Source organism: Clupea harengus, chromosome 23, assembly GCF_900700415.2.
Source record: "Clupea harengus chromosome 23, Ch_v2.0.2, whole genome shotgun sequence".
Lineage (NCBI taxonomy): Eukaryota > Metazoa > Chordata > Actinopteri > Clupeiformes > Clupeidae > Clupea > Clupea harengus.
This window is the reverse complement of record NC_045174.1, coordinates 1,129,588-1,145,304: the sequence shown is the minus strand read 5'-3', so window position 1 is coordinate 1,145,304 and position 15,717 is coordinate 1,129,588. Positions and strand designations below refer to the sequence as shown.

The 15,717-nt window shown below is 40.5% G+C and overlaps 2 protein-coding genes across 3 annotated transcripts in view; one reads left to right on the top strand and one right to left on the bottom strand.

Annotated features, from left to right (window-relative positions):
- Positions 1 to 416, top strand: part of LOC105903354 (SPARC (osteonectin), cwcv and kazal like domains proteoglycan 2) — a 32,794-nt gene extending 32,378 nt beyond the window's left edge. For both annotated transcript variants that reach the window (XM_031560921.2, XM_012831090.3), the window contains one exon: positions 1 to 416. This exon is cut by the window's left edge and continues 1,069 nt beyond it. The gene's annotated coding sequence lies outside the window, so the exon portion shown is untranslated.
- Positions 417 to 4,292: 3,876 nt separating this feature from the next.
- Positions 4,293 to 15,636, bottom strand: sar1aa (secretion associated, Ras related GTPase 1Aa). The gene is made up of 8 exons (XM_012831095.3): positions 15,395 to 15,636; positions 11,169 to 11,337; positions 10,462 to 10,533; positions 10,169 to 10,288; positions 9,799 to 9,864; positions 7,730 to 7,833; positions 7,414 to 7,545; positions 4,293 to 6,552 (listed from the first exon to the last, which is right to left on the bottom strand). The coding sequence occupies exons 3-8, from the start codon at positions 10,517 to 10,519 to the stop codon at positions 6,436 to 6,438; spliced, it is 597 nt and encodes a 198-aa protein (XP_012686549.1). The 5' UTR covers positions 10,520 to 10,533; positions 11,169 to 11,337; positions 15,395 to 15,636; the 3' UTR covers positions 4,293 to 6,435.
- Positions 15,637 to 15,717: the final 81 nt, after the last annotated feature.

The window sequence follows — 15,717 nt, the reverse complement described above, 5'->3', positions numbered from 1 at the left end:
TCTGTCTTTCATGCATACACGAGTACACTTAGCACTGACCACTGGTGTGATTAAGTTAAGGCGTTTATTTTTTGTTATTATTGACTATCGACAAGATGAAGCCCATGTTTGTAAGCGGCTTAGGAGATGATTCATGCGAGATTTGGAAACGTTAAGTATGAATATATATATGACGTTTCATCCTCTTTAAGAACAAGTAAAAGAAAAAAAGAAATCATTTTTTTTCATCTCCCTTTAAAGAACTGCCCCTGAAGTTCTCATTTTTGATGAATGTGCCACACTTTGTTCATTTCAGTTCTTTTCAGTGTGTTACTTGAATGTGTATTTCCTTTCTGTTACAAAACAAAAAAATGTTTCAAGAAGTTAACTGTGTATACGGTACTTGAAAACTCGCTGTTGGAATTTGTTTTTTTCAACAAAAAAAAAAAGTAAGTTGTCGTCATCTGTTCATTCTGTATATGTCATTGGCGAGATACTTAGTTAGCCGTAGACATTTGGTTGTTTTTAGTAATTGCATGCCGGTGAACAAGAATGTATTTTTACAGGCTGAGCACTTTATTCCCGATAGACGCCCAGATAAGAGATGATGATGTGCCAGGTCAGGGCCGGATTTGTTTCCAGAATCATCTGTTATCTGGTCAGAAGCCTCAGAGTTCTCATGTACACCTACCATGTCGCACCCTCTGCCAAATTCAGATGTACAGTCAAAGCTAAGGTCCAGGACGTCTGGAAATGTATTGATATGTGATCCATATCTACAGAATTTGGCATGTTTAAAAACGAAACAGGTGGACAAACACAATGAGATGTACTGTATAGTACTGATAGTTTAAGTAGGATAAATCGTCCCGGGGGAAACGCTATATATAGATATATATGTATAGTCATATGTGTCTGTTTAATTTTGTAATGAAACTGAGAACACTATCCTTTCAGAAGTAGAAAAATTCACTATATCAATGCCGAGTATTTCTTCTGGTCAGAACTGCTGTTTTAAAAAAGAGGCTATACAGTATGTATTAGAATCAATTGGGTTGGCAAGCACGGGTTTTGCATCACACTTGGTCAGCGATTCTTCAGAGCAACATTTCAGTCGAAGCTTAGCACCCTCAGAGGTGCTGTTCGACAGAGATAAGGAAGTGTCGATGTGAAGTCCTGCACACATTAAAATGGACTCTTAATTTCAGCCACGGTGCACCCAGGGCTTCTGAGGGGCCGAGGAAACGAAAATAGACTTATAGTGGAGCAGTCGAGGCTCTGAGAAGGTTTTTTTTGCTCTCTTAGGGGGGGAAAAATCTACCAAGAAATGTAATGCTGAAGCACTGTCCATAGAAGCTTGTTGCAGTAACTGTGCTGTAAGACCACAGATGCCCATGCAAATGACCCTTAAAAATGATCCCAATTTCAAAGATGAAACTAACTTGCTACAGAAGTGTAACTTCTGTCAGGTCAGTTTCAAAACCAGAACCATAATCGTCCATACTTACCGAACAACAGTGAAGTGCTAGACTTTACCTCAACAATTGTCTTAATTCTTCATGTCTCAACATAACAAATTCGAAATTGAACCTTTTAATATTCAACAAGTCAAGGGTAAAAGTGTTTTGTTTTCTTGGTTTTACAGTACAGACTGTCTAGATCTATATCCACCTCATCAACTATGAATTACACAAAGAATGTGAAAATGAAATGCTCTGTATTTAATGTTTCTTCTTTCAGCTCATGACTGAAACATGTAATATTTTCACTGTATTTGATATTTGATAATAAATTAGTTCTGGAACCATTGACAACTCTTGTTTTCTGGCTGGTCCTAAGGTTACTGACACCCGGCATGCTACCAACAGTATTCATTCTATGCAGTATTCACACTTACGTAGCTGTGTACGCACAGTGTTAAAACCTTAAAGGTGGAGTATGTAGTTCTTGTTGTCAAACAGTGAGGAAAATAAAATGTTTCCCAATATCTCTGTATATTTGTGGACACCGCGTTGTGTCAGGCCATTTAAGGGAACGTTCTACTTTTTACTATCCCTGAAAAACTAATGGAAGAAAAGCACCTGAAGTTAATAACCAAATGAATGCCATGCACAGGAATACTGTAAAATACTGTCTTCTTTCTTAGCAATAAACCCTTTTTGACAACAAAAACTACATATTGCAACTTTTAAGGTTTTTATTTGGCTTATCTCCACACAGGAACTTGTAAAAGTTCCTTTGAGAACCCTCAGATAAATGGTTCCTTATAAAGTATAGCTGATTTATACTTGCCAGAAACTGTGAAGAACCCCTCTAAAGATGCAAAGAAATTTGCCACCAAATGTTCAAAGATCTGTGGAGACGGTTATTTCAAAACCTCCTCTGAGGGACTAGAATGTTCTTATAGGGAGTATTTTAAACTTCTGTGTCGCGAACTTCCCTTTCTCAAGCAAATTTCTAGTCTGATTTTGAGCTCAGCTCTGAAGATGTGCTCAGCTGAACTACCTTAACCGCAGAAAGCAGCACAGCCTTGGCCTCAGGAGCACTTGATTAAATCTGCCCCAGAGATTCGCTTTTAATAACAGCCGTCCGCCTTAAAGCTCTACTCCCACATTTGTTATGACTGCTTGACATGCCATGCAGTTCGGCGGAGCACAGAACTGCTAAAAGATTTATCCCATCACGCCGCAATTTGCAAGTGCATTAGGGCCCACAAACACATTTAAACTGTTTTGACATTTCTGCATCTTTGTAAGTGGGATATTTAGTTGTTCTTAGAGTGCCTCCCAGTGGTGAGAGAGAATATTATATCTTCACTTCAGAATTGGACACGAAAAGATACACTACACTACAGTGATTTAAAACGACGCTTATACTAATAATTTCTTGTCACAGCCTCAGTGTAACTCTTGACTCGAGGATGAAACTGACATTGGTGTGTAATGCAATTTCACTGCAAGTTTGAATCTTAATTCAATCATCCCACTTGAGGTTTACTACATACATTCACGACCCCCACTCCCTTATCTGTCAGGCTCCAAACTGGCTGATAGTTTGTGTATAACTGCATGATAAGCATGAATGCGTCGCTCCGAATTTTCAATGCCCCAATAGTTCTCATCATACCAGCCAGCATGTCAATGCTGGAGCCATGGGAGAGGAGGAGATATGCTGAGGATAGTGCATGGGTATGATTGAGAGGGCGACGACAACACCTTCGCCAGGCTCAGGCTATCTGAGCAAACACTTCAAACTGAGTCCAAAAGTTTCATTATTTTCAGATAAAATGATATGAAGTGAAGTTTTCACAATCATTTTGAGATAAACATCAGGAACCGGCCACGTCTCTCCCTATCTCTTTCTTTCAGCATATGTATGTTTGTGTATTTGTAACCGCCGGAAGGATCTTGACTCTGTCCGGTTCTGAACTCCCCACGAAGAGAAAGAGGAGAGGTGGGAAATGAAGAGGCCAGGTGGTGATGGTTGCAGGAGTATGGCCTGGGTGCGTTGATTCAGGATGAGTCAGGAGAGAATAATGTGTGCAGGCCTTGTGAACAGAGCTGTTACGGTTGAGCTGGAGCGTGTCCAGGGTATCCATCTGAAGGTTCTCATCTTTAACCTTCACTTCCAACTCCATTTACACGTCAGGCTGGCACAGAGGAAGCGACTTCAATCAGAAATCGTCACCCGCAAGTACAGAGGGCAGACTTTGAAGGGGTAGGCCGATGGTCTACAAAGTGTTCTATTATCTTATATTTCATCATTCAATGTCATTTGCAATATAAAATTGAAAGGAGATAGGTGAACCATACCAGCTATCTGAATGACAACATTGGTCATGGCCATCAGTTCTCTCCCAAAAGCCTTTAAGGCATAATCACGGCAGTGTTCAAAACACTAGTGACTACACAAAAACACTACATACTGTATGTGGCCTGACAAAGCTATGGAGTATAATAGAATATTATGAGGTCAATATGTTTCTTAACATGGATTCTATTTTAAAAAGATGATGCAATATAATTGAATGACACAACGTGCCTTCTCTTCATTTTTTGAAATTGTCATACTAAGGAGTATTACTGATGCTACTTGCCACAACTACTTGCATGCTGGGAATAGTGGGCATGTCTGAGGAATGAGTGCTAGGTTCAAAATTGAAATACAAACTCATATCTTCAATGCGCTGTTGACAAGATCCTTATTAATAACAAGAATAATGATAATCCACCTCACTTAATATAGCACTTTTTATACCCAAAGTATTATTACTACAGGACTGTATCAGTGAATTGATTAGAACAGACAACTGCTTGATGTTTAAAATAGTTTTATGATATTTATCACAATCTGCTTTAATGGATATCTGCTACCAGTTCAATGACATGAACTGTAAAATATAAATAAATAATTCAATAAATAAAACAAAACAAAAAAGGAAACAAATCCATAACAAACTCATATTCCATAATACAATATTTACAATGGTGTCAATAAACAACTGGTAGCCTACATCATGGCTGAAGGAACACTGACGAAGATACCACCAACTCCACACCGCAGGTATACTCTCAAATCTGCTGCACAAAACATCTCGAGAAATAACAGCAGATAATCAAAAAGTCCCTGCAGCACTTCAAGCTTAAACCTGACTAAATATATGGAATTCATATATCAGACAATATGAACAATATCTACAAGACATATACACTAGGTAAAACTTGTTTTCACTTTTCAAAACCAACCTTCGCTCCTAAATATAGACAGATAGACAACAAATAAATAAATAAACAAACAAACAAACAAACAAACTGCTGACCATACTGCAACACAAAACTGCGATAACTTCTGAAGGACCATTCACTCAAAACATAAAAGGTTGTTTTCATACATTTGAGTGTGCTGTGACCAGAGCCCTCGAGCTTAAAATGGACATTCTGTGTGGACAGCTAACCTCAAGCATCTGTTAAAAAACCAAACGTCACAAACGGCTTCAACTAGGCTGTGTGGAATATTCTCATCTAAATTAAGACACCACACTCTGCAATTTTGCGGCGACTTTGACGTCTGACAACTGGTGTTTACTGGGTGACTTTGCCATTACATTTGGACTTTTTTTCCCCAGGGAAAGTCCTTGGGGTGTTCAGTTCTAACAAAGACCGTGAGCACTCTACCAATGTCCTGACAGGGAGCAAATTGCTCCAAAGCACGGGAAGGTCTCTAGCCAGCAGAGGCCATATGACTTCAGGTTTGCTGTAGTGCTCTTCACACATCTGGTTAAGAGCAAACACTATCAGTGTATTTAAGAGCTCTGGTCATGTGCACATCATCATTTCAAACCATATGGAAAGATATCAGAAGTAATAATAATAATAATAATATTAGGGGTGCTAGTCAAACCCTGGCTACTGACGGCACTGATAGTATGAACAAGTACAAGTGGTCATCCTCCAAATGTCAAAGGCTGAGTCATCATCACCATCATCATCACTATCACCATCATCATCATCACAAACGCTACTTGCCTAATGTTAGTTTCATCCGTGAGTCAGATGTCAATGCACTCCAGAGCAGGGTCCTTCTAATCTGGTCCAAGGATAAGGAATAGGGCTCTGGTGCTCAACAGACACAAAATAATCAGTGAATTATCAGCAATAATAACTAGCAAGTATCGTCACAACTGACTCAAGGATTTAAAATATGAAAAATAATAATAATAATAATAATAAAACCTGCACTCGCACTTTGTGACCTGTGATTTCAATGGGAGGTGTCTGTAGTATAACCAGGACGGGCCACGACTAGCGCTTAAGCTAACTTCCTTAAAGTGCTTCTTCGGTAACTACAGCCTTATTTCGACGTGTTCCCTACACCACACAAACAGTAGTGGCCATTTCCTCCAGCTAACACTTCAGCGTTCACAATACCCACTACTTCAGTCACTTCAATAATGAACTGAACCTAAGTCTACTTGGTCCACCATGAGTCATATCCATCATCTGGAAAAATACTGCACCTATCACCAAACATTCACCTTCAGTGACAGTTAAAACAAAATACACATAAACCATCTTTGGGTAGAGAAATACTTTGCAGTCATTCCTGCCATTTCTAAGGTCATAAAACTAATGTTTAAAAAATGTGTTGGGGATCTCCGTACATTACCACTTTAGATAGGTTAAAAACACATACAAATCTTTGTCAGGAATACAAGCTTAACATTAAAGAGGATGGCTGCTATGGTAGGCAACTGTTGTGAGCCAGAGCAGGTTAAGACTGGGGCATAAACCGTTGTCGTTTCTTCGTCGTTCTCAAAAAACACGATGGGGGACTGCGTCTTCGTCTTCTCTACCCATTTCCCCTCCATGAAAGAGTGCACAGGAAGACAGGAAGAAAAAAAAAAATTTTTTAAAAAAAGACATCTGAGGGGAAATCCAGGGTTGCTTTGGCCTGCTCTCAGTCAATGTACTGGGAGAGCCACCGAAAGCCCTCGCCGTAGCCCTGCTTCTTCAACACACTGCACATAAAGACCTCCAGGGGGCGCACACTCAGCTCCTTCAGAGACACGGTTCCCTGCGAAAGATGGAAGATATAAAACGCATACAGTACACTGACAATATATGACAATTATAATATAGTAGGTACAGCACACCCAATGGTTAAAGGCATGGTTCACAGAGTCTGTTGAAAATGTGATGTAGACATTATTCTAAGTGGAGAAGAAAAAGACCAAAGGCTTCGCCAATATTCTACTGCCTTTCATGGGTGTTGTTTGGTCCTGGCGGATTGTGCACTTCTCTATGATTGTGCGCCGCATTGTCTGACACAGAAATAATTGTGACGTGGCTGTTGAATCAGGTGCTGGCCAAGCCATAACATCTTAACCTAATAATAATAATTCATTTTATTTGTAACGCACTCTTCATTCAGAAGAATCTCAGAGTGCCAACCTGATCAAATGCTGAAAAACGCAATGACATAGTTGTGATATCCTAGGGAATTGAAAAGACATTTGAACTCTATTATCTATGTGACCTCAGAGTGACAGCTGTTCAGTTCATTAGGAGCACATTTTCTTATTACAGACTTTGGACCACAGAGTTGCAGTGCTAAAAGTAAAACATATGTAAACGGAGGCAAGGTAAGGATATGCACAAATGCATGGGAGAGCTCACTAGCTTTTTTTTAATTTTTTTATGTCCTGCCGTCATGAGCCATATTTGAGAACAAAAGCATCACGTGTTTAATCCACCTCTAAGCTGATTCACGGGCAAGACAGGAGCGTTTACACAACTTAAGTATCATGTCTGTGGCTCGGTTTCCATGTGAACCACAGAGGGGATCTTTCCATGAAATGCTGTGGCTGTACTGAAGATCTGATGTTTCGAGTTGGACATGAAAGCCACAACAAATGGCTGGAAAAGCAGCCCGTACCTTTCCTGTGGTCTGTCCGTCAAGAGCGAACGCCCCTCGGAGTCCCGCCTCACTGACGGCTTCTGGGCGGTCGATCTTGTTCCCCAAAACCAGGATGGGCACGTTTGAGATGGTCTCGTCTGTCAACAGAGCCTTGAGGGAGATTGGCAGATTTAAAACGTCATCATCAGATTCTGCTGAAGACTCCTTTATTCTTTAGCCTTGCTGCTCAGATTTCTTAAAAATCTTAAAAATAACAATTCTCACCATGAGCAACACAAATTCAGAGAAAAGCTTTAAGCTAATTAAACCTCTCTTACAGGCCTCTGACACTTACGTCAAGTTCAACCTTGGATTCAGCCAAGCGTTCATGATCAGCACAGTCTACAAGAAAGACCACTCCATTAACAGCAGGAAGATAGTTCTTCCACACTCTTCTTGCTGAAGACCAAGAAAAGAGAAGTTGTCAGAAGTTGTCAGTTCTCGGAAGTTCTCAGGTCAAACTGTACAGAATAAAACAGTGCTCTATGTTCTAATCTATTCAAGACAGTTGCACTCTTCTTCTTGTGCATGAAGACTCTCTTAACCATCCCAAAGTCACTCCTGCAAATCTAGACATTGTTTATTATAGGTGCAATCAGCAATTTGAATCCAATACACTTTTTGTCAAATTTAGCAAATTGCTCCTCACGGCCCTCTAGCTGTTCATTCTATGTGTGCACTCAGAAAACGGAGTTTTTTTTTGCACGGTTCTGGCTCTGTAAATGAGAAACAAACAACATGACTCGGACCGAGCTACACACTGTTCCAGCCAATCAGCACCCTGGGGCACAGAAGGCAGGGGTGTGATTCGATTAGCTGCTGAGCTCAAATATCAACAACCTTTCACCAAAATTGCTGACTGTACCTTTAATTATGCCAGTATGCCTAGAATGTTCTTCAATATAGTGTTGATGAGAAATAGAAGGAATCGAGTGTATTCAGTTGATGGGCTAAACCAGTCTAATCTGTCACCTGCATCTCATTAACAGAAGACTGCCCCAGGGGCTCTTGTTATCTCTACAGAGCTAGATTTACTTCATATCAGATCTCTACTCAACAAATAATTTTTAGTTAATGACATTATAATATTCTACAATTTGGATTTTCTGTTTCCTACTGAGACCTGGTTAACAGAAGGCAGCAGTGCTACGGTTCTCAACGAAACAGCACCAGTACATCTCAGTTTTATGAATATGTGCCAAACTGGCAATGGAGGAGGAGGAGGAGGAGCTGCTTTATTTAAAGGTGCATTTCAGGGCAAAGAGATAACAGTTAGTCATTTTAGTTCTTTAGAATACCTTTGTTGCAAATTGAAGGGTTCGATTTTATTTTTAACCATTTACAGACCTCCAAGATAGACTTTGCTAAACTACCGTCAGTTATCTACATTGAATACAACTTTTGTCATTATCATAATGGGATTTTAACATCCACAAAGATAATTACACCGGCAATAATGCCAAAAGTTAAACTTTTTGCACTACTTGACACGTTTTGTCTGCCGTAGCATGTGAAAGAGCCTATGTACACTCCAGGCCACACTCAGGATCTGCTCTCAGCCGCTGTTCTGCTGTGGTTAAGAGCTTGGCCCTTTCTGATCACTTCTGTCCATCAACACCACACAGTCAAACAATGAAACTATGTTATCTCTACGACCGCCTAGAAATGATGTGACGACTGTCACAATTTAATACAATTGACCAAAAAAAATCAAACATTGTCTCGCCGCACTGCAGTCTTAGATCATCTCATGTCTCGCCAGACTGCCCTCTGCCTTTTAAAAAAAAAAAAAAAATGATTGAACTCTGAAAACTCATCTTTGATAGTTAATGGTTCACTGCTATCAGGCACTTTCCCAAAGTCACTGAAAACAGCTGCCATTCAAAAAAGAGAACTCTGAACGCCTCTGTGTTAAACAACTATTGACCCGTCTCAAATCTTCCTTCTATAGATCATAGGACTGAAACTTGAACGTTTTCAATCAACTCCGCAATCTTTTGTGGTCATTTTGACAAATGTCAGGCTTCCGACTTCACCACAGTACTGAAACAGCTCTTATAGAAGTGTTAAATGAAATATTCCTGAATACTGATTCAGATAAAATATCAGTTCTGGTTTTACTAGATCTCAGTGCTCCATTTGACACACAGAACCATAGAAAACTGCTGGCCAGGTTGGAGAATTGGGTAGGACTTTCCTGAGCAGGACCCCCTGAGGAGTCCAGTTATGACCTGTAGAATCCAGGGATCAGTTCTCCAACCTGCACTCTAAAGCACTTTAATTTTTCATTTCGGTGTTCCTTTTGCTTATATGTATGTGAAGGCCTGCCTCTGGTTACCCTACGTCTGAGGAAATCTATCTTACCTTGCACATGACCGCCAAGATCAAATGTGGTGAATGTCATTCCTGCAATGGTCAACTCCTCTGATGCTACAAGAAAGCAAACACACAGCAATAACCCATCAAACATTTTAACTTGATACCAGACCAAATTACTACAGTGCATGTACAGTGCTCTGCAAATATTTGTGGGGCAAATACTTCAGGATTGACAACCATTATGTAATTCTAAAGCTACAATAAGTTGATGGCCTTCAGTCCTTAAACATATGCATGCATATCTAAGAGAGGTAAATATGTACTTGTGATATTTAGGATTCACATCATAGGTGTAGTTGCAGAAGTGTTTTATTTCTTATATCTTATACCCATTAGGACCAGAAATTCCTCTTACTTGGATGTAAGGTTGGCACATGCTGTCCCAGCCTGTCATCCTTCAGCATGTGCAACAATGTCGTTTTCCCAGCGTTGTCCAAGCCCAAGAACACCAGCTTTCCAGACTTTTTGTATAAACCTACGCGTTAATTGAATGAGTTAGAGACTCAAATTAGACACTCTATAACGTTGGATTGGCAAGCTATTTAATCGTGTGGCTATTTTGCCATCCATGCTACCTGCTTCTTTGATACACAAGGCTACTACACCTGCTAACAACGATAGCGTTACATGTTATTCAGCTTCACTTACCTAAAAACTGGAGCACACCGCTAAACCCCTTGTAGATCCAGTCAAATATAAATGACATGTCGCTTGAAACACCTGCAAGACATCATTGAAATTATTATCATTACCCAAATTGATGCAATGTCAAAATAACCCCTGAATATTACAGACAACACAGTGAATTCGAATAATCTCGTTAGCTTGCAGCGCTATGAAAACTATCCTAGGATATGTCAATTGTGGCTAACATCTTAAATAGGGTTAGCTCCATATCCAAGCTTCGCATCTAGACAAGTTAGCTAGATAGCTGGCTAGCAAGCTTTATAGCAAAAAGAGACCCTTGTCTCCACAGGTTTTCTTGAAGCCGGTTGACGTTAACGTTCATATCATATTTCTAGAGCCTCTTTCTCAAGTTAGCAACAAGGGCATTAACTACTCTCCTGGCAAAAGTATCAAGGCGTCCAACGACAAAAGAGAGTTTGGATTATGGTACATGCATTATCAGAAAATCATATCGTATTTTCTCCTCCCGCAAGCTAAACGCTAGCTGTCAGCTTAGGGACCATGTATTTTGGTACAGATAACTGTTAGCGGGCGAGTTAACGTCACAGAGCTAGCATAGGTTGCTTTTAAAAACCTTGGCCTTATTTCAAATATATCCTCCATCCATACGTGACACACACACCAACAGAGGGATGTCTACTAAACAGCAACTGGATACGATAAGTTACCTTTCCCACTCAACAAAATCCTCGTCACAAAATCTTCAGCCGAACTGTGTCTTGATCATGTAACCTGTTAGCTACGGTCGTATGCTGCTGTAGTGGGATCTTCCTTGAGTAATGACATATTCATTAACTTCTTAATCCATTACTGCCACCTACTGCCTGGGAGTTCATACTGCAGGAAAGAAATTACAATTTCGAAGACAACTTTCTGTCAGACTAATATAGGCCGCAACATGAACACTGTTTTCGTTTCAACCCGCTCCACAGGCGCGCATCTACACAATCTTTAGCTCATAAAAAAGAACGAGTCGTGCTTAGCTACCAAAAAAAAGTTCGTCGCTGACTTTCCAGTCAATTTTTGGTGCGTCTATGTTTTATGCCGAACTAGTTTCTTCAGAGCGCACAAGGATCTTGGTCTCGAGTGCTGGCACTTTTCGACACGTGATCGTTCTACACCAATGAGGTAGCTGCTTTTTGTCAACAGAATGGCAAGATGGCGGCTCCCGTGGTTAGATTCAACGTTACCGATAAAGAGGAAAACACCCGAACATCCTCAAAAGTGGGCTAAATGGGTTCTAAATAGTGCTGCATACATAGCCGCGTCCCATAAGAACAATGAGGCAAATATACGATAATGTTATGCTTATGTTAAGTAATTTAGATCAAGTTTGACATACCTGGGAATACACCTTACTGACGATCTAACATGGACTGTGAACACCCAGCACACACTGAAGAAATCAAGGCAAAGACTGTACTTCCTACGTCAGCTGAGGAAGTTCATAGCATCAGCACCCATCAGCTGTGTGTCCTGACAGCATCATCACTTGGTATGGGAACTGTACAGCCTGTGACTGCAGTGCCGCATCATCAGAGCACCTCTCCCTATTCTGCAGGAGACCTACAAGAGAAGACTACGTACCAGGGCCCAAAGTATTGTAAAGGACTCCTAACATCCTGACCATGGACTTTTCAAAACACTGAGGTCAGGCAAACGTCTCTGCTGCTACAAGACCAGAACAGAGAGACTGAGGAGGAGCTTCTTTCCTCAAGCATTCCGTATCCTGAACACACACAATGACTACATGCTTTACGTTAGTATTTCTATGTATGTGACAAATGAACCTCCTTCCTTGTATCAATAAAAGGCAGTAATTGTACTTATACCAATGACCATTTGTTCGTTCGTTCGTTCATTCATTCATTCATTCATTCTTCCACAAATGAAAACAACACTGATGAACCATAAAAACAATCTTTATGAAAAATATGAAATATGATATATAAAACTGTACAAAACTAAATAAGAAATAACAGATTAAGGACACTCAGTCCTCACTGTCAGTGTCAGGAGAGTTATCTTCCAGTTCCTCAGTTTCTTTTGTGTTGGCACAATTACAGCAACGACATAAGTCTGTAACACAGTCCTGCAGAAAAACAGGAACATCTTCCTGTCTCACAGGCACCTTTGCAGCCGCAGTGTATCACACGCAAACCACTGTCAGGGGCCGGATTTCTGGTCATCCAGGTGCAAGGTCCCATCCTCTATTTGCCAACCACATTCAGCAGGTGATGGAGCACTTATATTTTGTTTGCTGATGACACCTTGGTAATGTCAATGATACGTGTCCTGTTGCCAGTCCCTGTGAAAACATATAAACTGCATGGGAAATCTGTCTACACCACTTACAGCAATGACTGCCACATCAGTGTCAGAGCTCTTGATAATGACAGCTTTATGCTCCCGTGCAGCATGTTGTGCATGTAAAAACAACAACAGGTCTTCAACAACACGAACAGACTGTACACTCTCCTTAACAGTCACACAGTGACATTGATTTGTATGTGCGATGTACAAGCAGAGGTTTTTGCCCACTATTGTAAGGTCTGCATTTTTCCATGCAACATACAGGAATTCGGCAAGTGCTTCCTTATTTGTTCCTTCTGAGAGAAACTTTTTCCATTGGGTTGGGGTCCTCTGATCCGGGTCTAAGATTTGTATGCGTTGTGACCCTGCATCAGCTCTACGTGACCGTTCTAGGTTTTTGATACTGATGGGGGAAATCACGAGTCAGCCTCTTCTTCAACATATCCTGTCTGCAACACAACAAAACAGTGACAATTAAGAGTCACAGGAGTATCATGAAAAGCAGAGAGTGGTGGAGGTGGTACAAGACATAACAGGCTAGAACCTATCTGCCATACAGCACATTTAACACCAAAGATGCCCAAGAAAGGCACACAACATCACTAACCACACCACACGCACGCGCACGCACACACACACACACACACACACACACACACACACACACACACACACACACACACACACACACACACACACACACACACACACACACACACACACACACACACACACACACACACAGCTATTCTCCTTGTTGCCAACTGGTACATGTCTGTGCAAACAGCAAGACTTAAAAACAGTTTCTCAGGCCTGTCACACACATGTTGTGTAAAGCTGGACTTGCACATGACAAATAATAAGACTTGAGAGAACCTATCTGCCATACAGCACATTTAACACCAAAGATGCCCAAGAAAGGCACACAACATCACTAACCACACCACACGCACGCACACACGCACACACGCACGCACGCACGCACACACGCACACGCACACACACACACACACACACACACACCAGCTATTCTCCTTGTTGCCAACTGGTACATGTCTGTGCAAACAGCAAGACTTAAAAACAGTTTCTCAGGCCTGTCACACACATGTTGTGTAAAGCTGGACTTGCACATGACAAATAATAAGACTTGAGAGAAAAATGCATTGCAGTTACCTGTAGTTTGAAGCATCAAGGCCTTCATTGGCTTTCACCAGTTCAATTAAGGCCTTCCTCAGCTGGCCCATGCATCCTCGGGAATATTTTCAAACTCCACATCAACACAGTGTTTGAAGTTCTCAGCCATGTCTCGAGACTCACCCTCCAACCCGAGCCACGTTTGTAGGCTTGTCCTGTATGTATTCCATCGTGTAGTGGTGAAATAATGTACCTCCTCGTGCTTGACTGAAGTAATATGCATAAAACAATGTTTGTTTTTTGATTTATTAAGACATTCCGGTGTATTTTCTTCGTCTTCCGTACTGCACGACGAAGGCATGGTGGACGCCATCTTGCAACTCTGTTGACAAAAAGCAGCTACCTTATTGGTGTAGCATGATCACGTGTCGAAAAGTGCCAGCACTCGCGACCAAGATCCTTGTGCGCTCTGAAGAAACTAGTTCGGCATAAAACATAGACGCACCAAAAATTGACTGGAAAGTCAGCGACGAACTTTTTTTTGGTAGCTAAGCACGACTCGTTCTTTTTTATGAGCTAAAGATTGTGTAGATGCGCGCCTGTGGAGCGGGATTCGTTTTCTAAAGGACTTTTCGTGGTTCATGTTGCGGCCTAATAATGGATTTTATTTGTATAGCGCACTTTAAAATACAAAGAAATCTCAAGGTGCTTAACATACTGTCACAACAACAATATAAATAGAAGTGCTAATGAAGTGCAGAAAATAATATAATATACCAAAAAAAGATACTAAATTAATTTAAAATAATTAATAAGATTATAATGAGATCGAATAATATGTATTAAAAAGAGTAATTTTGGACAGAGCAATTAAAACAATGCATTCTAAAAACAACACAGAAAAGAAACTAAAACAAAGACTAGTCAGTAATAACGTATTAGCTGTCTTGCAATTTCTAGTGTTGTGCCTGCTTGATGTTGGCTGTGTTAGGAAAGTGTAATCAGCATAAACATCCCTGCCAATGCTATTAAAGAATGCGACGTAGGCTGTAACCTTATCAGTGTCATTCCTTTCTAAGAGATTTGTAGTCTTTCCAGATGCCCAAAAGTCATTGACTTCAATCCCGTCTCAGGCTAGCATCCAAGTTCATTTCACCCCAAAAAGTTTGATTAGTCTTCGTAAATGTCACGCCAAATAAGCCTTCAAAATCTGCAACCTTGAAAACCTAACTCAGTTATCTTGTAACAAATTACACTTTCCAATATATATTATGCATAATAGGCCTATGTGCCTTTGTCACGTGCTCAACAACATTTTATTAGATTACACGTTCTCCATATTCAAGCACTTAGAAAACCATTTGTATGCTGAAACCGGGAGCGGTATTTCAGGATTTGCCATTCATAATGTGTCATATTTGTGTAAAATCTTGCAAAATTACTCTACCTTGTTAGTAGAAATGCGTCTTTGGCTTCTGGCATTGTCTTTGTACCACGTTCTGCACCATTGCCTTGGAATGCACCCCTCTTCAAACAAATTAATGTTTGTGTTGTTGTACCCCGCAGGCTAAGGTCAGTCTAACTTGTCACAAGCTTTTACAGGTTTTATCAGAACAAACGCATGAAAACGACAACAAAAGTCCGAAGAAGGCTACTACATCTTTTCCATGTTAGCTACATTTATTTTAACTGGTCAAGCCAAGATATAATTAAAAACAAGAATGTCGGATTCACTTAATCTTTTTTAAAAGATGGCAGCCCATAACTGCA